Source organism: Dipteris shenzhenensis, chromosome 16 (genome assembly GCF_047967505.1).
Source record: "Dipteris shenzhenensis isolate YYH24624 ecotype China chromosome 16, Dip_SZ_1.0, whole genome shotgun sequence".
Lineage (NCBI taxonomy): Eukaryota > Viridiplantae > Streptophyta > Polypodiopsida > Gleicheniales > Dipteridaceae > Dipteris > Dipteris shenzhenensis.
The window spans coordinates 43,312,331-43,335,608 of NC_141611.1; the positions used below are offsets into that span (position 1 = coordinate 43,312,331).

The following is a 23,278-nucleotide window of genomic DNA, read 5'->3' on the forward strand; positions in this document are numbered from 1 at the left end:
ATCTTATTTCCAAACAAATTCTCTAACTTTTCCCAAACGTCGTTTGTTGTCTTATCAAAATCCACATGGTGGATAAGGTTGTCAGCTAAAGCTAGGCCAATGATAGCGATTGCTTTATCATTTTGGTTCTCCCACCAACTGATTCTAGCATCATCACCTTGGGGTTTTGGCTCCTTGCCATTGGTGATATTCCATATGCCTTCTCGCATAAGAAGAAGCCGGAGTTTTGTCTGCCAAGTTGGAAAATTGCTCCCTGAGAATTTCTCGATGAACGAGGAGTTTTTTATGCTATCCATTGGTGGGAAGGTCTTAGCTGTTATTACAGCCAGTGTCTAAATCCCTTACAATGTTTACTCAGATTTCAAAAAAGGCCCAAATTTTACATGGTAGAAGCTTCAATTATGCCAAAAAAAGACACAGAACAGAAAAGCCCTAAATTTTAGGGTTAGGGTTGCTGCAAAATTAGGGTTTGCAGAAAACTGGGGCTTTTCTAAATTTCTGACAGAAGAGTTCTCGTTCAACGGTTGGGAACCGTCACATTATGAAAACACCGAAAAAATTCGAGAAGTTGAGCATAAATTGTAAAGAGGCGAAAATTAGGGTTTCGGGCAGTAAATTGGTCACGAACAGGACCTGTGTCAGTCAAAATGACGACTGAATTGCTGGGCTGCTACTGCATCAAGGCATCCTCAAGAGACAGGGAGGTTGCAAGGAATCAATGAGCTGAATTATGGACAACAGATCGTGAGGTTTATGGGCCCACCACGCTTCCGTTGCGTTGACGTGCGAGTCGAAGGCCACGGCCCTCAGGTCGTCAGTCGCCGGTACATACGAGACGCCGCCTAGTCATCGCCTTGTTACAAGACCGGAGCTGTGGCAGGTCTAGCTACGTGAGCAGTAGGAGAAGTTGCGTGGGCAACTAGAAGCAGCGTGGGTGTACGGGCACTCAGCAGGCTCGAGCAGGTAGAAGCTCCGCAGTATGGCGGGCAGATTGGCGCACAAGCGCGCAGTATGGCGGCAGCAGCAAGGCGTGAGCAGATTGCGAGGGAGGCCGACTTAGATCTGGCGTGGCAGCGTAGGTGTGGCAACGAGGGGGTGCAGGTGTGGCAGCGCAGCTCCTCGTTGATGACGCTCATCACCTCAAGGAGAGGAGGAAATCACGAGTAGCTACAAGAGGAGCTTACGAGGAGAGGTATGGGCAGGACGCTTCAAGGTGGCTCTGATACCAACTGTTGAAAATGGGAGAGGGTGAGAGACACATGATTGGAGACAAGAGCTGAGGCACAATAGTTGATGTTGATAGTTGATAAATTCGTAGCAAGTACATGGCCTCATTTATAGGTTGGGCAAGCCTTATCTTCCCACTCTGATACCTCATAGATGAGGTCACACACAAGAGAATCTAGATCCTGTAATCTAGGGGAGGAATCACACCTACCACATGAGGTGGCACAAGTGGCCTCAAGACTCTTCACACTCACACAACTATAGGACACTCCTAGGACTCTAGGACCACGCACACTAGGACCACACACACTAGGACTCCGATTCCAACAAAAGTTCCAGAGGACTACGACCAGGGATTTATTGGAGCATTATCATCGACGTGTTGGCATTGGGCCTGGATGTGTCGGTGAGAGGGGGTGTTGGAATGGTCACCTCCCCATCTGTAAGCCCCCATATGAGGAGAGCATGGGGGGGTGGACCTAGGGATGTATAGACTGCCACATGGGCAGCACATGAGCTGTCATGTGGACAGCACAAGTAATGCATTAGAAGGAGACCTTGTGCAGGAAAGATGGTGGGGGAATGTAGCCCTGGATCTGAACTGGCAAGACGAAACTTCAGAGCAGTCGTACGGCCTGCAACAGGGCCCTGTGAAGGGCGGGATGGCATCAGCAAAGTACGGACCCACTGTATGGCGCTGTACGGAGGTCTACTGGATGGAGGACAAGGCTGATGGTATCTTGGCTGAAGGCGGGATCTGCAGTGGCCAAAGGCGCCTGCAATTTCCTACGCGTTGGGTTACTCTGTTAATTTTTCGCCACACCCAAGAAGGTCCATTGGGACACAAGTATGAGGGTGCTAAGATACTTGAAGGGTACTTGCACCTACGGCATCACTTATACGAGAGGCATTGAGTTGGAAGGTTTCTGTGATAGTGATTGTGCAGGTGACATTGATATCCGGAGATCACCTCTGGATATTGTTTCTTACTCTCATTAGGAGCCGTGTCATGGCTGAGTAAGAAACAACCAAGTTGCAGGCCTATATAAGCCCCTCCTCTCTCAGCCATTTACTGGGTTGGAGTCCCCTTTGTCAGCCCTATATTTGGGTCTATTGTGCCGGCCCATATGCACCCACGCGGGACCCATGAGCAGCCCCAAAGTTGTGCATGCCTCATGGCTACTGTTGCCCTTTCATCTACAGAGACGGAGTATAGGGCTGCCTGTACAACGGCATGTGAAGCATTGTGGCTTAGGTGGATCTTGGAGGACATGAATGTGGCCCAAGAAGATGCGACTGTGGCTATGTGCGACAACCAGAGTTGCATAGCGATCGTCAACAACCCCGTGTTTCACGCATGGACGAAGCACATCGAGGTCCACTACCACTTTGTTCGAGAACTCATCGATGAAGAAGTCATAGAGTTGATGTCTTGCTCGACCAACGACGACATCTCAGATGTCTTCACGAAGGTGCTTCCCAAGGAGTAGATGGAACACCTCATTCGACGCATGGTGATCGGCCCACAGTTGTGTCATTGAGGGGGGGTGTTAGAAAAGTCACTGCCCAACCTGTGAGCCCCCGTTTTGAGGGGACAAGGGGGCAGAAGACTATAGGGGGTAGGGGAAGAAAAGAGCAAAGAACCCACTTGGCTGGAATCCATGCAACAAGGGAGAGTGGCGCAGCTTTCTAGGCGACTCGTGTTAGAATTATTATTATAATTCAGCAATGACCAATGTAATGTAATAAGTAGGTTAGGGGCACTTTTCCCTCATTTAGAGGTTTTTCCCCCTAACCATAGTTAGTTCATTAACTAAAGGCCTCATGTGTGCCAACTATATTTTAAATCGGGCTCCTACAAAGGCTTTGAAGACAATCACTCCCTATGAGGCATGGCATGGGAGAAAGCCTTTGGTGGACCACTTCAGAGTTTTTGGTTGTGTTGCATATGCCCACATGCCTGTGGAGTTCAGACACAAGTTGTCAGATAAGGCACTAAAATGCATTTTTGTGGGATATAGTTCACAAAGCAAAGGCTATCGTCTCTACAATCCTGCTACACGCAAGATTTTTATAAGTAGAGATGTCATATTCTCTGAAAATTCTGCACATACAAATGCTGAATTTCAGATTCCGGCCTCTTCAGATGATGTGTTTGAGGGGATGCTTCCTATAGCATTTGGTTCCCCCGCTGAAAATCAGAATTTACAGCAACCTCCGCTAGCTCCACAAGTACAGATTCAGCCCCCAGCTGAATTGGTACAACCTCAGGGTGTGGATGAAGTTGTCAGGCAAGAAATTCAAGAGATACACGCAGCCAAAACAGTCCCGCATTGGCTGCTTCAGACTCTCAAGGAGAGTAGGCTTGAAGCTCCATTGCCTGGCAGAACTCGTAGTGCAGTAAGGCACATGGAGGGAGATTATTCAGTTGAATCAGCTTTTGCAGGTACTCTTCTTGATGCGGAGGAGCTTGAGACATTTGAAGAAGCAAAAGATAATGTGCATTGGATGAATGCCATGCACTAAGAGTTGCAGTCCATTAATAAAAATCAGACTTGGGATGTTGTGGATTTGCCACTAGGTAAAAATGCCATAGGTACACCATGGGTTTTCAAAGTCAAAAGAAAGCTAGATGGGTCCGTTGATCGGTACAAGGCAAGGCTGGTTGCAAAAGGATATGCTCAGAAAAAGGGCATAGATTATGAGGAGACTTTTGCTCCTACATCCAGGATGACAACCATCAAGTCAGTTATAGCCATGGCTGCAAATTTTGAATGGAATGTTCATCAGTTGGACATTAAAACAGCTTTCCGTAATGGAGACATGTTGGAAGAGGTTTATATCAAACAACCTCCGGGCTTTCAAATTTCAGAAAATGCACTTCAGGTATGCAAGCTGAATAAAGCTTTGTATGGGCTGAAACAAGCCCCACGTGCATGGTATGCCAAAATTGATGCCTTTCTGACCAGCAAGGGGCTGCACAATAGTCCAACTGAGAGCACCCTCTACATCAAGAAGGATGGGGGGGATATTCTGGTCATCATTCTTTATGTAGATGACATGCTGCTCACCGGATCAAATGAGGAAGTAATTGCAGATTTCAAGGCCCAATTGAAAGCTACATTTGATATGTCAGACTTGGGCTTGTTACATTTCTTTTGGGGATCCAGTTTATTCAAGAGAAATGTGGCATTGTTATGTCTCAGTCCAAGTATGTACAAAAGCTCTTGGACAGATTCAACATGCATGATTACAAGCCTATGTCCACTCCCATGGAGCCGGGGCTGAAGCTTACAATGCATGATGCGCGTGAATCAATTGATGTCACACTCTATAGTCAGGCTGTTGGATGCCTCATTTATCTCTGCAATACACGACTTGATATTCAGTTTTCAGTTTCTTAGGTGAGCAGGTATATGCACAGCCCAAAGATTATGCATTGGCAGGCTGTAAAATGCATCTTCCGTTACTTGCAAGGTACAAAGTCTTTTGGCTTGATGTTTCCTAGGGGGGTGACTTGCAGATGAATGCTTACAGTGACTCAGATTGGGCTGGAGACTATGATACTAGGCAGTCCACCAGTGGGAATTGTTTCTTTCTAGGACATGCTTGCATTTCTTGGTTGAGCAAGAAACAGTCTACATTGGCTACCTCCTCATGTGAAGCTGAGTACAGGGCAGCTTTCACAGTGACAGTTGAATGTGTTTGGCTGCGTCGTTTATTTGCTGATCTTCATCTTTCATTGGAGGATCCTTCTCCGATTCTCACTGATAGTCAGAGTGCTACAGCAGTGGCAAAGAACCCTGTGTTTCATGCTCGCACGAAGCACATTTAGGTTCACTATCACTATGTCAGAGAGAAGTTGCATGCAGGAGAGATCAGTATGATCTTTGTGTCAACACATGATAATGTTGCAGACATCTTCACCAAAGCACTTCCACGTGAAAAGTTTGAGGCATTTCGCAGTGCCCTGAACTTATCTCCTTTTGGTGATTGATCATTTCCTTGTACATGACATTGGCACTGCAGGGGGGTGTTAGAATTATTATTATAATTCAGCAGTGACCAATGTAATGTAATAAGTAGGTTAGGGGCACTTTTCCCTCATTTAGAGGTTTTTCCCCCTAACCACAGTTAGTTCACTAACTACGGTTACTGAAGGATAAGGTTTTGTCACTTAGACAAAACCCATCCCACTACTTGTATTAGTAACTTATTCTATTACAAGCACTACGTTCAGCTCTCTTGCTTCCTGCTCTCTCACTCTCTTGGTTTCTAACATCATGGAGCAGGTATTGGCCTACGGACTGCATCAGCAGTCCATGTGGCCTATTTATAGGCCTGGCCCAAGCCGGCCAGTACAACTTCCAAAGGTTGACCAGCCTGGTTGGTGGAGGGGCTCATAGAGTCGGTGCTATAAGTAGGGGGCCAACCCCCTGCTGGTCAGCCCAGCAATGAGCCTATAAAAGGCCCGCTCTCCCCTCCTAATTTCTCATCACTTGAACAGAAAGCCTTGCACATGCAAGCGCATAGGGAGAGCAGTAGGCTCAGCATCTTGGACAACTTCTATTGGCTGTTGTACATGCTCATCTTTTGAGCTTTTGTCTGCCTACTATTGTGGAGGAATATATATGAGTTTTTGCTCTCTCTCTGTCTCTTTGAGTGTTGTATGAGCTAGATCGGGAGTGAGGTGTGAGTGATTCTATCCTCTATTTCCAACAAGGACACCCTTGGTTAAGTCTATACATATAAGCTATGGGCTGATTTACAAGGATACGAGGACCTTGAGATGGCCTCTGCGTAGTCAAGACGAACACGAGAGAGAGAGAGAGAGAGAGAGAGAGAGAGAGAGAGCTCATTTGGGGGCTCCTAGGTGGGGAGGTGACCAACCCTTATCAAATACCTCGTGCACAAGTCTCTTGGAAGCAATCTGATTGGGAAGAGTATCTCCTCATGGCTGAGTTTGCATGTAATAGTGCAAAGCATTTAGCCACTAAACTGAGTTCATTCATGTTTATGTAGAGATATGTGATGACCTGAAATGCTGCATCGATCTATAGTGGGGATGCCCCAAACTCAGCCAAAACTATCTGGTGTGGGATTGATGTCACATGCATCCCTCCACTTGGGTGCAATGTGACACATTGGCTACATCGACAAGTGCATATAATAGTTCCCTAATAGGAGATTTTGTCGTATGCTGTGACCCCTTGTCCGGGGACAGTCAGGCACAAGCTACGTAAGTCAGTCTCTCAGCCTTAGGTGAAGTAAGACAGATCAGTTCTTGTTCACTAGTACGCATTGGAGAACAATAGGGTAGTGTTTCCATCTTAGGTTAAGAAATAGGTTTAGGTCCAGCCTAGGATAGGAGCCCTTTTGGATTCCACCTTTTATGGGGCCAAGGGCAGCCTTTATAGGGCCAAGGGATCAGCCAACCAGGCCCAAACAACCGACTGAAAAGTCGGCCAGTTTGGGCAAGGTTGGCTCAGCCCTCCAGCCCTATAAATAGGGGTCCTCCTGGCCCTCATTTCTCATCCGGCTCCCCAACCTTCAGCACTCCAAAACAGCTCTCCTCTAGCCTCTTGCGTGCAGCCTGAACACCTCCGGAGTTGGCCCTGATCAGCCTCAGCCTTCGGTTTTCAGTTCAGCCTGTTCGGAAGGTGTATACGCAGCATCACAGTTGAGGATTCGGACCAGCAAGCAGAGTAAGGTTAGGGTACTGTTTCAGCAGCTCTTTATTGTGTTGCACAGCTCACTTTCCAGCTCTAAATTTCAATTATCTCTCAGCTCTCTTTAGAATCTGTTACTCCTAGCTTTCACTTTCTCACTCACGCAGTAACCTTGCATCCCGGTGGACATCCCGGTGGACAGCACAAGCCTCTTCCTTGCCTTGCAGAAGTGCCCTACATTGTCAGTGCGGACAGCATCAAGGTCTTGGTATTGGTCGGCGTTGCCTCGCATGTCTTTGGGTCTGCAATATGTGTGCACAGTGTACTCTTCAAAAGCGCGTTTTCGTGCTCTCTCAAAGAATGTTATTTGTATTTCTCAGTCCTCCAAGTATAAAGCAAAATCTCCCTTGATTGGTGGAGGGGGCCCTCAGTGTGGGTATAGGGGCCCAATCGGTTGTTGACTCCATTCTCTCCCTACCCTTATCTCCTCTCTCTCTATAGTGCAGAACACTTATTCCTCACTAAAGGTTTAAAGGTCTTGTTGTGATTACACGATCAGATTACCGTTGCATGTTACAACTGAAGTCTTACTGCGAATCATCCGTTAAAGCATGCGAACTTGAAGCATCTCAAGTCGAGCCCAATCTATTTTTGATCGATTTGGCCTCCAACAAGGGCTTCTAACATACCTACTGGTCAGACCAAAGAGTCAAAGGGAAGAGTCTTGGTTTGAGGATCCTAGAAGTGAGAAAGAAAGCATTGTTGCTCGAGTTTGGACGTACCCCCTTGCTCAGTCGAGCGTGTAATGCTAGTTGCATCATAAAGATTGTCATAATTGTCATCATAAAGAGCTATCGAACACACCATGCTGTTGGCATATTCCACATGAGGAGTGGATATTGTGCAAAGAACAGGGCTTTCTATCTTGTAGCTAGGATTTTGGGGAAATTGAGCAACACGTCGTTTTGGAATGTGCATATGGCCATGAAGTTATTGCGCAATTGGTTTCAGCAGGGCCATGTGAACGCTATGGACAAATACATTACTCAATTGCCAGGTAATGGGAGATTAGGAAATGACTCAGTGTAAGTTGATGGCACAACACATTACTAGCAAGGATATGATATAGTTATTTTTATATCACAAAATACTTGCAGGTCTATTATATTGTCTTTGGTCCTATAGGTTATATGCAGGTACTAGTGGATGTTAGCAGGACCATCAGCATGTCTCCCTCTCTTTCAAAGATTTTTTTTCTTCTTTCATTTCAAAGATGCTTTGTTGGCATATTGGAACAGGATGAAGAAAGTTATTGCAGCAGATTGATGTAAAACTGTGGCCTCCTTGAGCAAGAAAGTAGCAGCAGAGCCATTAGCTCTTCTATTGTGGAGGTCCCCAAAAATCTGGGACATCACACAAAATATAAGATGTGGATAAGAGACAGTAGTTGTTTTGAATCATTTAGGGAGGCTGATCTCCATGTTTTCACTCCTAATACTTGCAGCGCCATGTCACTCTCATAGATGAGTGCCACCGAGACGTTTATACTATATAGAGTAGGGTCCCACAGGATCCATCAGTCTCAGTGGACAGTAAATCAATCAATCCATCACAATCAATCAATCTCTATCGGCCCCTTGTTAGCTCTTGTTTTTCGTTTTATCAGATTGTTCCTGGGAACCTCTACTTTAGGGACTGGTTCCCAAAGTGCTGATCTCAAGCATTTTAAAAAAGCTGAGTGTGAGAAAGGCAGATTGCGCCAACGATGCTTAAAATTGAATTTTCTGACTTATGTAAGCCATTCTAGAACTTATGCCACAGTTGGCTATTTTTGCAGATTTAAACACAAGAGGTAAGAGAGACCATTATGCAGTGATTCCTTCTGCATAACATCAGTGTTGCATATCCAATTTTCATGCATTCTGTCTGCACAAGGTTGTTTGATGTCGTTTCTGCTGTATCGTTTGCAACATTTTGTGGTCTGGAGTTGCAAAATTTAGGCGTTTATGAAAAGGACTTAGAACTTGTGTTTTCATGACTAATCAAAACACATCGTATTTTGCAGGAAGGATCTGAGCTCATTTGCCACAATGTATTGAAAACAAATCCAAAGTGCTGTACGACTAAAAAAAGGGTACCTGGAGTAGTAATCAGCATGAAACAAAACCATCTAGGGTGTGGATGCTGCTCAAAATGTAGTTGTGGCATCTAATCCTTGGAAGAAACACGGTTTTAACTCACAGTTGAGAAAAATATAATCAAGTGAGATGAGTGTGAGTGCATCTGGAGATCTGCAGCTACCCAGAGCCAAGAAACAGGGGGAGGAGCAAAGTAGAGAAAGTAACAGGGCCAGCTCTCCCACAAGCAAAACAGGTTTTGAGAAGATTTTAACGGAGGATGTAATAGTTGAAGTAGTTGAGGCGTTACCTACAGAAGATGTACGGTTGGATTCGGAGGATCAGGCAACAGAGTGTTCTAGTTCTTTTGATGGTACTCAAAATGAACTTGGCATGCATGAGGCGAGAGATGATGGATCTGAAGTCGAGTCACAGCTTCGTGAGGGGAATGGTGCATTTGTACCTACGGAGGACAATCCTCAACTTTCAAGAAGGTATATTTCTATGCCTTCAAAAATGCAGGTAGTGTTGAATGTTTGTTGGATTTTATATGTGAGAATTTGCATGTAGCTAGAAACAAATTTACCTCCATGTTGAAAAGAGCAAAGACTTACTACATGTGATTCAGTTCCAGAAAAGTATTTTTCTGAATTTTCTGAAGTGTTATGTAAATTGCTTTCGTACAGCAGTTTTGTAACTGAACAGGAGAGAAACAATTATTCAACCGTATGAGTCTCGACAGTGACTTACAAACATGACTAAATCTTCTTGACTTACAAAAAATTTAAAGCAACAGTGAATCCTGATGTATGTGTGGACTTGATCAAGATCCAAGATCTTGGAAGTAATCCACAATTTGCATCATTGGGTGTCAAGAGCCATGCCTCAATTTTTCAGATTTCACCTGTTTCGTTGGTGCAGGAAGAAAAGGGCTTTGACTTCCGAGTGGAAGACATACAGACAGGACATTGAATGGAGGTGTCGCTGGATCGAGCTGCGAGTCAAGGAGCTACAGGAAGAATCAGCCAAGTATGATGAGATACTTCAGGGTTTAAAAATTAGCAAGCAGAAGCTGTTAGAGCAGCAAGATGGGTCAGCAGCCAGGACAAATACTCTGTTTGACTATACTCAGAAGAATCGTGCTCTTCGGCGTCGACGCAGGAGAAGGGCTGAAGAAGATGCCGACTTGAAATCTCTTATGTCAAGGCACCCATTATTTTCAAGATATGGTAGTATAGATTGATTCATTTCAGGGCAGCCTGTGTTTGTGCTTTGCTTGCTGTCTTGTCTTTGAGAGTACATTTTCTTGATATAATACTCATACATTGTGTTTCAGAAAAGCGAAAGCGGCGTGACCATGAAGATGAAGTGTCAGCTGAGGACGTGATTTACGATGATGAAAGCCATCAAATTTTGCAGTGTATGTTTTCTTTCTCAATGTTTAAAAAGTGGTGGAGGTTTAAGTGACGGGATTGTAAAGTTCAGGCCATGTTCAGGTTATGTAAACAACATGAAAGCATCTGATTCTATGGGACAAAGCTCCATGTGATTGGGACTGTTTCTTTAATGTAGGAATGGCATTATTTGAAGACACTTTCTTGGGGGGAAGATCTAATTTTTTTTCGGCCTGCCCTCTTGGTAGCCTTTGCAACGTTTCAAAATTGGGCAAAGCAGAAATTAGGCATTTTTAGAATTTTTGGAAGTGCATTTTTCCTATTCGACAATATGTTGATACTTGGCTTCTCTTAATTAGCTCTAGTATGGACTTGAATGCAGTCTTTAAAGTGGTTGACTCTTTCTCTCTCTCTTTCCCCTTTATCTCCTGAAGTCTTCCTACACGCCATCTCCACCTTTTCTTGCTCCCCCCCGCCCCCTCCTCTCTCTCTCTCTCTTTCCTTTATCTCCTGCAGTCTTCTTCCACACCATCTCCAGTGGATTCTTTTTTGTTTGCTTTTTTGGCCTGCCATAGGTAGGTCTAAGTGAAGGCGATTCAACAAGAAGGTAAAATGGCCAATTTTTATTTTCAAAAAATCGAGATTTTTTATTGGTCCACTTGCCTCTAGAAATCCTCCACATTTTTAGCCTCTCTCTCTCTCTCTCTCTCTCTCTCTCATCACTTTCAATGCATCATCTCCGCCCTCTTTCGCTATTTGGATCTCGGAGAGGCCTTATGAATGATTTATTATCATTCACCTTGTTGATCTTGGGCAGGCCTTTTGAATGTTTAAATATCATTCACCTTGTTAAATTAATTACTTTTTCAAGGAGGTGGATTTTGAATCGAGACCTTGTTCTGCCTGCAGGTGGTTGTGATTGACATGAACTGGATTTTGTGTATGGTTGCAGTTGATGATTTGAACAGGCCTGACGATCAGGAGTTCGAAGAGGAGTTAGGAGATGAATTCTCAAGGGAGGAGGATTCCATGGAGCAGCTTCTGTGGCATATTGAAGCGTTGCAAATGCATGTTGTGAAGCTTAAAAACCAGCTTAGTCGAGGTGCTCCATTGCGCAGAAATGCAGCAATGGTACAATTCAGGGATGTACCTTCATCCTCCCCAGGAAGCTTGGGACATCTTTCACTTTTTGCAAGTCCAAGGACCCTAGGTGGCCACATGCAATTACAGTGCCCAGGTCGTTCAGGAGCTCGGACTATATTAAGTGGGTCTAAAATTCATGCAAGCTCGTCCATTTCTCGAAGACGTAACAGTGACTATGACATCAACAATGTGGTGATGCCTGGTAATGCGATGGCCAATTATGTAGAGCCTGCAAGGCATGCATTTATTGAGACTCCCCATTGGCGGTTGCTTGCTGATAATCCAGTATCAGATGGTGAAGGTTCCTCTAATGAGGTAGGTTTTACCCTTTTTCATTTTGTTACTCAGCATGTGCCAGTATTTGTTTTAGTGAAATTTGTAAGCCCCATGTATTGAGGAGGTCGAAATTGGAGGATGTTGCTGTATATGATGCCTAAACTGTTAAGAACTTGCAGCAGATATTGAAAACAGTCTTGCAATTGTACTTACGGGGTATGCATTTGTCTTCCAGGATACCGATGATGAACTGTACAGAAGACGCCATGCAGAGATGGAAGTGAAAGAACGACAACAGCAGTATGCCCCGTGGTCTAAAAACAGAAATATGCCATTTGGAAAGGGAAGCTCTAAGAGTGGTGCCAAAGGAATGGTCAAGGTATTTGGCAAGGGGGTGGATGTCAGCTCAAATGGAGTGCTTGTAGAGGACGATTCAGACCATCCAACAGGTTTTGGGTTTGTTCCAAAGCGGAAGAGGCGGAAAAGGGAATCCAGGGATATTGCTTCAATAACAAAACGGATTGAACCACTGTATGCTTCACTTACGGAGCCACTTGAAGGGTGTAACCAAGATCAGCCGACAATTAAAATGGAAGATGGAAATGCAAATTCTTATGTGGATTTTAACAAAGATTGAGAGTGCTGGCACCGTTTTGCATCCATCTCTGTTAATCAATCAACTCCCTGGAAGAAATCACATTTTTTTCATGCCCTTGGACTCTTGCCGCTTAATTTCCTGGTACGGTCTTGTGAACATCCTCATTACAGTAGGGAGAAAATTTTGCACCCTCATAATTTGGGATAGCAGCGATTTAGGTTCATGTTCGTTCTAGAGTGTATACATTGTACACTACTAATCCATGCCCAAAAATGGGATCAGGATTTCGAAAGAGATGAAGATGATATTATCCATGTCTTCTCTTCTGTTTTTTAGTGGAAGTGAATCAGATTGTAAATTAAATGGATGGTATTGGAATTTATGTAGTTCAAATTCTACAACAGTAATTCATGTGTTTTGAGAAATGTATGATGTGCGCAATATTCAATCCATTTTAAAAAGGAATAGGTGCTCACATAAGAAGTTTTAGTTGGATGACTGGTTTGATATAAGTCTTTGCTGAAGTAGACAAAACAAGTTTCTTTTGTTGAACTCTATGTATGACACATACATTTACCTTTTATATACCATATGATGATGGCTTTCATAATATACATCTTTAAGTCTTCTGCTGTTCATGTCCTGCCCGAGTCTAATGGATTCAGAATGGGACCCCTGTAAGCGTGTCTTGTTAACACCAAATTGCCAAGCAGCAAACAGAAAGCTTTATAAACAGTTCTGGTGGAAAACAAGCATGCACAAATCTAGTTTAAAGAAAACATTGTTGACTAAGCTATACTCGGAAAATTTATATATATTAACAGTATAATGCCTATTCTTTTACCTCCATTTGGGTTCTTTCAGGACACCAGACTTGATGTACAGCGATACTGTTGGCTTTTGATAGTCATTTATGTCGATTCTTTGAATATCCTTTGCAAACTGGTGATGTAATTGAAGATATCATTGGCAAACTGTCTATAGAAACAGTTTTTAAACTAAGGAGACAACTGTGTAGGGTCCAATTAGTGGCTGCTACATCGATCCACCATGTGTATGGGCAAAAGAATGTATATGCAAACAGGGCTGTGCACCGAGAAAGATCATAACACCTATGAAGAAATGCGATATGGACTGCACATGACCTGGGGCTTACAAAATTTTCTTCGTGGTAGGTCAAAGGCAATGTGGAGCTGCCATTAAGGTTTATTCTGCAGGAGCTATGAGTTGCAACTAGTTTGTTTGGTTTTTGCCTGGCTTGATGCTTCACTTGCTTTGGTTGGTGGTCATGAAGGTTTCCCTCTGATACTGGCTCGTTCTTTCTACTATTTTCAAATAGGGATGTAGAATGATGGAAATCTAGAACGTGATGTATTTACTTAATGCTTTAGAAGATACTTGATATTATTACAACCTTTGGTGATTCTTAGGCTCGAAGGTGAGCTTGTTCAGTTTCTATAGGGACTAGTAGGTTCTAAGGTAACGTCAATTGAGTTGGCTGATGCTTATGGTATCCTTAATCTGTAACTGGAGTTTGGAGTTTTGTTATAATCAACCCAAGCAAAGGGTTGACCGCTTCATATCAAGCTAATTACATTGTCACAAAGTACGACGACTATGAATTCGATGTCGAAAAGGCATGACAAATCATTGATGCTTCTCGTGAGAAATCTAATAGCATTATCTTGCAGCACCAAACAATCTAAGTGCATAACACAGAGTTGGACTTCGGCAGTTATAGGAAAAAGATGACATGCTACCGAAGCAACTTTTACTCTAAACGGAGCATCCCTGTCATCAATATTTGATGCTTGGATGAGCATTATCTTGCAGCACCAAACAATCTAAGTGCATAACACAGAGTTGGACTTAGGCAGTTATAGGAAAACGATGACATGCTACCGAAGCAACTTTTACTCTGAACGGAGCATCCTTGTCATCAATATTTGATGCTTGGATGACAAAGCATGTGCCATTTTTTGATTTACATCTTCTACTTCTTGCATATTTGACTTTGAATCCAACAAGCTACAGGTATCTCAACATTAGGCTGATGTACGAGAAGACGTACAAAAGTCTTGTTTAATGATGTTTGAGTAGCGTGATGCATCAGACAGAGCTCCTTGTTTCACTCTGCGTATAGCACCCTCCCCCCCATTTCTACCTGCCCCTTCCACCCCTTCCATGCCATTTCTCCACCCTTGGCGCTCTACTCCCCCCTTGTCCTTTGCGTGCATGAGCATGCCTCCACTCCGCCCCTTTTTGTCGACTCGTTTGTGGGAGGACAACCACCGACCCCCCCCCCCCCCCCTCTTCGCTCGCTTCATGACTAAGGCAAGCTTCTAGGTGCAACAACTCATGGGGGTTTTTCCTTCCCCCCTTGCTCGGTGGCATTTTTGAAGGGCAATCGGGAGGCCCTCTTCTATTAGCCCCCCTGTGTTGTTGTGAGCACAGCTAGTTGTGGGTGTTCTCTATTGCTTTTGAGCCAGTTGTGCTGGTGGATAGGCTCATAGAAACTGAGGCAACTGGTGTAATTCCTAGGCTTGTTTTTGTGGGCAGGCTGCACTTTGCAGAACCCCCCTCCTGTTTTCCCTTTTCCATCTAGACCCCCCCCCTTTTGTTTTCCCTTTTCCATCCATTTGTTTTCCTTTTTCCATCCCTTTTCCCTTGCCTCTTCCTTCCTTCGGCTATTAGAAGTCCTTTTGTTTTGGTTTAGGGGACTGCAATCTTGGTGGTGACCATTCTTTTGACTGGCTAGAGGGACTCACATGGTAGCTCCCTCCCACAACCATTCGGATTTCGTTTCCGCAGAGTACAAACATCAGGTGAAGATTGCAACCCAGTCCTCCAGGATAGGGCATCAGTGGGGTCGTATTGTTGGCCTCACGCCTACAAGGAGCTAGGTTCGTGATTAGATCTAGGCACGCTTGGCCCTAGAGAATGAACACATTCAGGAGGTCACCATCTAGGCGAGAGGAGTCTTATTTTCCAATTGAGCTCGCCCATTACCAGAGTCCCATGTTCCTTGGCTTGCACCTTTTTTTCTTTATTCTATGATATCACATGCTCATAGTTGACGCCATGGACACAATGCATCACTTGCCTTGATTCCTAATGATGCGTATTTCTTGATGCTCCCGAAGGATTATCAATCTATCTTGTCCTCTAGTGGAGGTTGTTTTGGCACAATGTTGGAGTCCCTACATATCACAGTAGCCTCAGTTCTCGTAGATGATGGGGCCTACGACTCAGAGTGATTGTAGAGTGCCCAGAGATCTTGCTATAGGAGATCTTCCTTGAGACACTTGTGTAGATGGGGGAGAGCTTCAATAGTGGATCAAGGTTTTTGGCCTCCCAAGATAGTGCGTATGTTCCCGACAGATGGTACACTTGTCGGTGAGGGTCCGCCCTCAAGGGTAGGATGGGCTCCTAGCCACCCATAGCCTTGCTTTGGTCAACAGTGTGATAGTTTAGAGATCAAGCTCCAACGGCCAGCTAGACAATAGTAGGAGTCCTAGAACCCCTGGGTGGAACCTTTGAGGGGGTGTGGACAAGAAGAAGCTAAGCAAGAGGGCCATGAAGAATCATAGACAAATTGGGAATCACGATTGCAACAACTTGGGAGCCATGTGACGCATGCGGATGGCTAGTTTTTGCATTGCTCTCAATGAGAGTGGCTTGGAGTTGCACATTCCACCAGCAGCCTGCAAGATTCCCACAACACGTGAGTCACTGCCAAGGACTACACATTTTTCACACCATTGCTAGGGAGTTCCAAGTACGCTTTTACTTGCATTTGCTTCTCTTGTCAACCACCCATTTCCCAATGCTCAACGAATGGTTATTGTTTTTGGAGTATTGGAGGTGTGTGAATGAACATAAAGTGATTTGAGTGTTTTTGGAGGAGAATAGGTGTCAAATCAAAGGAGTAGATAGGTGCTTGGATTGCTAAGGTAGTGGCCTTGTCAAACACAAGAAAAGACACTAAAAAAATGTTGTTTTTAAAGGAATTTTGAAGTTGTTGAGGTGACAAGTTTATCCACATTTCAAAAGCAAACCCCAAAATGTTGAGTATGTGTTTTTTTTTTGGTTTGTTCGTTTTAGTAGGTTGAATAAGTAGGATAGATCCCTTCGGGCCTAAAAATCCTGAACAAAGAGCACATTCTAGTTGGAAGTCTCCAAAAAACCAGGGTGTGCACCTGCTCGGTCGTCACTGATTTAGCAAACTAGGCGCTAACTTAGCAAGTTAATGCGTTGATTTAGCCAGACTAGAGATTGATTTTTAAGTTAGTGCCATTGACTTAGGAGAGCCACCTATTCCTGATAGATTCCACCAATTGCCAATTGGACTGCCAATTGGACATTAATTACTGATAGTTAGCAGGCCGACATTGACTGTGAGCACCGCTGACTTGCCCATGCTTACTTAGTCAGCCACCATCAAAGCAACAATTCCATTTCAATAACTTAATCAAGGCTTGATGCATGTACCATCCTTGGACCAAGAATTCACATCTCGATCAAAACATTGACTTAAGTGACGACGCTGATTTAGCTAGAGGGGACACTGACTGATCAATTCCACCAACCCACTTGAGACTTCAGCTTTTTGTAACATCTTTGCTACACTTAGTTAGACTAGGTACTTAGATCTACCAAATTTAGTAAGCATGGTGACTTAAGCAAGAGGACGATGATTTAACAAAAGGGGTCATTGATTTAACAAAAGGCCAAATTGCTGCCAAAATCTCCTAGTTCTATGCCAAATATTTGCAGAAGTGACCGAAACTGAAAAAGGACTTCAAAACTATATCAGCTTGACTTAGAAGCAGCACCGTGGATTTAAAATCTAAGTCAGTGCTTTTGACTGAGCAACTAGACTACAGTTAGAATTTGAATTGGGTTGGAACCACTTGGAAAAGTGATTTAAGTCACTTACGTGCACCTTAGGTCTGGTAGGGTGCTATAAACAGAACTAGAACTCAAAGATAGTGCTTCAAATAACATCTTATCCAGCTACCTACCCAGTTTTGCATTAGTCTGATTGGAAGCACCAGTTTTACATCAGCTCGATTGAAAGCATCGGTCATTAGTTCATACTCTGTACATGGACTACAATCTAATGACTTATCTAGCTCAAAAGAGTCCATGAGCCTTGGCAGAGATATGGGAGAACCCTTAAATTCTAGAACTTTTGTGGCACCAAACTCTACCTCTAAAGAACCTTTTATCGCAGCTCATCTTCGAGGAACCTTTTCAACTACGATGGAAAGGATTGGTCTATCTAATCTGACAAACATGGTAAATCCCTCTGCTAGATAGTCTACGGGGCTAGGGGAGCCACATGTGTCAACCAATTACCAGTGTCGGAAGCAATACAGAGGGAACCAAGTCCCAACATACGTGTTAGGAAGCCAACCTTCACCAAACCAGTTCTTTGGAGGGGGTCAACCATTTGGAATCGTGTTTAGCCCCACTGTTTAGCCCCACATTGCCACATGATTACCAAGTGCCTAATCAAGTAGAACAAATGGGCAATCTAGAGGACTCGCTTACTAGGTTCCCAACACCTTAAGTCCCACCTTATTAGACTTGGGCACAAGGCATGGGAGGCATTCCCTACCCAATTGTTACTACATATAGGAAGGGGGGGCGCACCTACAACATTTGCAGGTAGAGAGCAAAACCCATCGAGAAGTAAATTAGTGATGATCTCCAATTAATTACAAAGTTCTTAGGTGAAGGAGAACCAGTCTCACACGTAGAATGCTTCAAACAAATATGGGAGACCTTTGGTGACATTCAAGATTTGGACATGGTAAACCTCTTTGGCTTGAGCTTTGACTGCAAGACAGACAATGGTTTAGGGAGCTGAACCCATAAGATAAAATTAATTGGACCACCTTATGAAATTCATTCATAGTGGGGTTTGCCCTGGGTGGTGGACCAAAGGTGAGCCCTCTTAATCAATTCTATGAGGTAAAACAAAAGAGGCCGAGTCTCTTCATGATTACGTTGCCAAAACCTGAACTCGTGATGCGAGCCACATGAGAGAATGAGTAATGCACAATTATTGCCATGCTTCCTCATAGGACTCTAAGATTCTAAACTTCATGACCATTTGTTTGCAATGAATCCAACTTAGTTTGAGTTGTGTAGCAAAATGGCGATATGTCTAAGCAACAATATGATGGAGAAGGCCCCCAGAAAGGAATCTTCATCAACTTCATTTGATGTGTCTTAGCAATAATATGATGGAGAAGGGCCCCATAAAGGAATCGTCATCAACTTCATCCGATGCTTCTGTAGTGCCTCTTGAGGTAGTTGCCTTTAAAGTCTCAAACTCTAAAGGCAACTACCTCAAGAGGCACTAAAGAAGCAGGTGCGATCTGCAAAGGGATGAATGTGGAGGAACTGGCTACTAATTTTTTAAATAATCTTAGCGAGTAGTGGAAAGGGGGAGCATCTAAGGAAGGTCCCAAATTCCAATAACCCCACTTGTACCTGTGATGTGACGATGTGTGGTGTAGAGTATGCATAAAAAATCATCCCACTAATGAATGCCCTCACCTAAGGGCAAGACCTGCACTTTACTAGGCTCATTCTGCACAATGGGAAAACCATGACACTATGCAATGTCGCTATCCTAAGGTGACTCCCTAGTCCATGTTCCAACCAAGGCCGCAACTGACCCTGCTGTTGCTGATGGCACCACACACCATAGAAAACCATACTCAATTGGCAATAGAAGGAGATATGCCTACAAATGAAGGGAAATATAGAGCCCCAGACCTTCCATTACCCTTGCCAGAATTGGGACCTCAACCACCACCACCAGCAAACACTCCTATGAATCAAGTGTGTTGGTGGAGGAACTACCCAATGTGACTGAGAAGAACTTGAACATCATGTAATTGGAAATAATTATTTATCATACGATAAGGATGCATATTGGTTGAGCTTTTTGAGTCATTATGTCATGCAGGATGATCCATATATTCCTATCTATTAGACGGCTCCTATTTCCCAAAAAGTGAGAGACATGAATAATTTGACAAGGAAACTACCCATAAAGTGTTATACTTGTAAGAGTTCTCAGAGCCAGTGAGTGACCATATAGGGGGATAGCTAATCAACAAGTCACTTGCTATACGTGCCAAGGACCTCATTATTTGAAGGATTTCCCCTACAAGGACAACCAACCTATGCCATACAGAACTCCTCCAACACACTAGCACCACTGTGTATCACGTGTGGAGTTGATCATCTCTATAAGTATTTTTTGATGCATAGGCCATCAACGCCGGCCACTGATTCTAAACCCACAAGCCTTAAATCGTTGAGTATTGAAAGAGGTCAGCTATCATTGGTATGCTTGAATGCAATCACGAGATTGCAGGTCGTGATTGCAGGCCAACGAATTTAATTAAGAGCTTTGTAAGCAGGCTAGAAGAGATAAGGCTAGTGTATCACAGAAGACCAAAGGTTTTACAAAAAATGGAAAGGGTCATGATAAGGTGATCATCTAGAATGGTTCAAATGAAGACATGGACACCTTGTCAACATCATCCTCATCTAGGAAAGCTCCCTCAAATCAATCATCCGCCTGAGGAAAACAAGGAAACATGGGGAATCTTGACCAATTGGAGCCCACAACCCCTAAGGGACATGGTGAATATCCCAACCCCCTTAAAGAGAAATGATGCCTTGCCAAAGTATAGAACTTGGTACGTGAGTGCTAAGAGAAATTTGAGCAATGGCTCAAGGCCAAGCAAGGGGGCCGATATGATTTATCCAAAGCATCATGTGGCCACTCGTCGAGCCTCCAAATCCTTACATGTTCCTGAGAAGGTAGATGAGGAGGATGCTTTGAACTCCTCCTCAGAGAAACCCATGTGATGCAATGAATGTTTGAGAAGGACTCAAGTCTATAATAACCAAGAGAGGGTGATGGCATGTCTTTTTATGGTTTAGAGGAACCAAAATCAATGGGCATCTTTCCTCTCTACTAAAGTAAAGATGCCCATTGCAATGTTACTCCAAGGTAATCCCACTCTTTGGAGGGACCTCTTAGATTGGATGAATGGGCAAGTCATGGCATCGAAACCGTTAGACTCCAAGATGGTTGAATCCCAAAATGGATTTCAAGACTCACAGAAGGTACCAATCAACAAATTGGGCCAATACTTTGAGAGTGATTATCTTAAGCAGTTAATTGCTTGTGGACTACAAGTGGACGTAATGTTTTTTCCTTGTCTTTAAGCGGGGATTGCAAAGAAATTTACCACCTTCTACCAAAAATTTCCCTTGGTGATTCTAATATTGATTTTTTATTAATTGTTGTAGACTTGATCATTTTAAATTTGTTATTTTTGCTCTTTGGTTTATCAGATAATAAGATGAGATTGACTAACCTAAGGGAGTGGATTACTACCCACTTCAAGTTTTCTTTTTAAGGGTGAGGACTTTTTTTTTTTTTTCCGGAAAAAACAGTGCTAATTATATTACTTCGAGAACAAGATACAAGAGGTCAGCTTATAGCTGACGGCCGCGTTCACAAATCGGACACAGCCCTAAAAGGTAGCAAAATAAACCATCCTCTCACGGAGGGATAAGACGAGTATGAATGAACAGCCATCGGGGTGGTGAGTAATGCCACCGAAGGCCCTGCGTAGTCTGCTCGAAGAAGAGGCCCTGTGTGTCCCAAGCCCGGAGGAAGCGTCTCCGCTTCTCCTGACCGGCCCGAGAGTCTCCCTGAATCTGGTCCCACTGGCCTCTGAGGGTATGAATAATCTCACTCCAAATCTCCGCCATGATCTGGGCAGTCGATAAGGAGGTGCCACCTAGGATCTGCGCACAGCGCGAGGTCCAGATGTGCCACCCTGTGCTGCTGCAAATAATCTCCCAGACTGGCTGCCTCTCCCGAACTCCTGTATCAGCCTCTGCTAGGTGCTGTGGGATACCCTCGAGCGGTCCCCACGTCCCCTGTGTAATAAGGAAAGTGGGGTCCTGCTGGCATGCCTCGAATAAGTGATGAAGACCAGGTGCGGTGCTGCACCAACAGAACGCGCCCCAAGTGATCAATCCTAGCTCTGGTGCTGCGCGAGCAAGGATCCCAAAAGTCCACCTTCACACTTCCTGGGCGCGAGTGCAGCTCCACAGGCAGTGTTTTGGTGTCTCCTCATCTGCATGGCAAATCTGGCAACATCCGTCCTGGCCTATCTGCCTCAACCAGCTCCCCACTGGAAGACCTTTGTGGGCAAGAAGCCACAGGAAGTATGAGATCTTCCGCGGCCGCCAGCTCTCCCACAAGGCCTTCCAGAATGCCTGCAAAAAGAACCTGGAAATACCCTGTGCGTACAAGCTGGGTCGCTGGGTGGGGGGGCGGCTCTGCATCCTCCCGAGAACTCGCCTGCCCAGAGTCGTACTGTAGGCGAAGAAGGAGGTCGGCCCCTGTCCTGTCGCAATCTCTGGCCACCACCACTCTCCTGGGTCCCAATCAAGCTCTGACAAGGCCCGCCCCTCCCAGAGCCAAAGACGCCAAAGCTGCACCTGCTCGATGCTAGGGTCGGTACTCCAGACCTTCCCTAAGAGGCCTACGACCCGAACCCTTTGCCACGGGAGTAGGGGGTCGATGAGCGCACCCTCTCTCCTGAGTCGTCCATCCCCAGAGACCGCGAAGAAGGAGATAGAGGAGTCATCCATACGTCCTGCGATCACCAGTGGAATGCCGCGGGGGGTGAACTGTCCCAGCCAGCGGGTGTCACCAGGCATGAGGATCTGAGGCTCAGGTGGAACCGACCAAGTAGCTGGGATCGCACCGTCGATCTCCGTGTGTCTCGCCTGGGCTCCACGTGCACCTCCAGCTGCATCTGCAAGATCAGTCATCTCCAGATGTCTGTACGTATCCCTCCACACACGAAGGGATCGGGCTGGTCTCCTCATCCAGCTGTCCCACCTGATATGTGATCTCTCCCCCAACTGAAGGCCCTCGGCATCTCTGACCTGACCGTTCCAGATGAGCGGCTGACGATCGATCTCCTCCTGACAGCTGGGAGGGGATTGAATGAGACTGAGGCGGAGCCGCCTCCAAACCATGAGGAGGCTACGAACGAGTGGGGAGCAGGGCTGAGTGAGCGGGGCGGAGGTGAAGATCCACCTGAGGGACAGTAGCCACTCTCCACCTCGGCTCTCCACCTCGGCGCGGGACACAAGAGCCGACTCCCTGCTGAAGTAGCATCTTCCACGTCTGCCCCCCTGGGGTCAAACCGCGAATGACAAGCTTGCCTAACAAGGCCTGACTCTGAAACTCTGGATCAATGACCCCCAGGCCACCCTCAGCCTGCGGAAGAATGACTGTCTGCCAAGCAACCCTGGCTCTGGTATCTCTATGACCATCCTCCCCAGACCAAAGGAAGTTCCGAACCAATCTCCTGAGCTGTGCCACGCTGGATCTCGAGAAGCACCAACAGGAAGCTACATACCAAGCCGTGGCTAGAAGGACCTGGTTAACTACCAAGGCACGACCTGCAAGGGAGAGCTTAGCAGTGCTCCAGAAAGCCAGCTTCCGTCGGATGGAGTCTAGCACCGGGAGAAACTGCTGAGCTGGCATGATGTCTAGGCCAACTTGGAAGCCAAGGTATCTAGCTGTCTGTCCACGTGGAATCCATCTGAAACCCAGAAATCGCCCCCACTGAGAACACGCCCCCGGGTCTGTGAGAAAACCAACTGATTTGTTCCAGTTGATTTTCGCACCAGCGGCCGAGCAGAAAACCTCCAGGGCCATCCGCACCCTCTCTAGCATCCTCTCATCGTCCTGGACATAAAGGGCTGTATCATCTACGTACTCCGAGT

At 45.2% G+C, this 23,278-nt stretch overlaps 1 protein-coding gene across 2 annotated transcripts in view; it reads left to right on the plus strand.

The window, feature by feature from the left end:
• LOC147892996 (uncharacterized) overlaps positions 1-12,760 on the plus strand; it is a 50,028-nt gene extending 37,268 nt beyond the window's left edge. For both annotated transcript variants that reach the window (XM_087387775.1, XM_087387773.1), the window contains 5 exons: positions 8,962-9,507; positions 9,935-10,242; positions 10,350-10,433; positions 11,360-11,865; positions 12,062-12,760. In XM_087387775.1, coding sequence (XP_087243901.1) covers positions 9,164-9,507; positions 9,935-10,242; positions 10,350-10,433; positions 11,360-11,865; positions 12,062-12,463 — 1,644 coding nt within the window. In that variant the 5' untranslated portion in view covers positions 8,962-9,163 and the 3' untranslated portion in view covers positions 12,464-12,760. The remainder of the gene's footprint in view (positions 1-8,961; positions 9,508-9,934; positions 10,243-10,349; positions 10,434-11,359; positions 11,866-12,061) is intronic.
• The last annotated feature ends 10,518 nt before the right edge of the window (positions 12,761-23,278 follow it).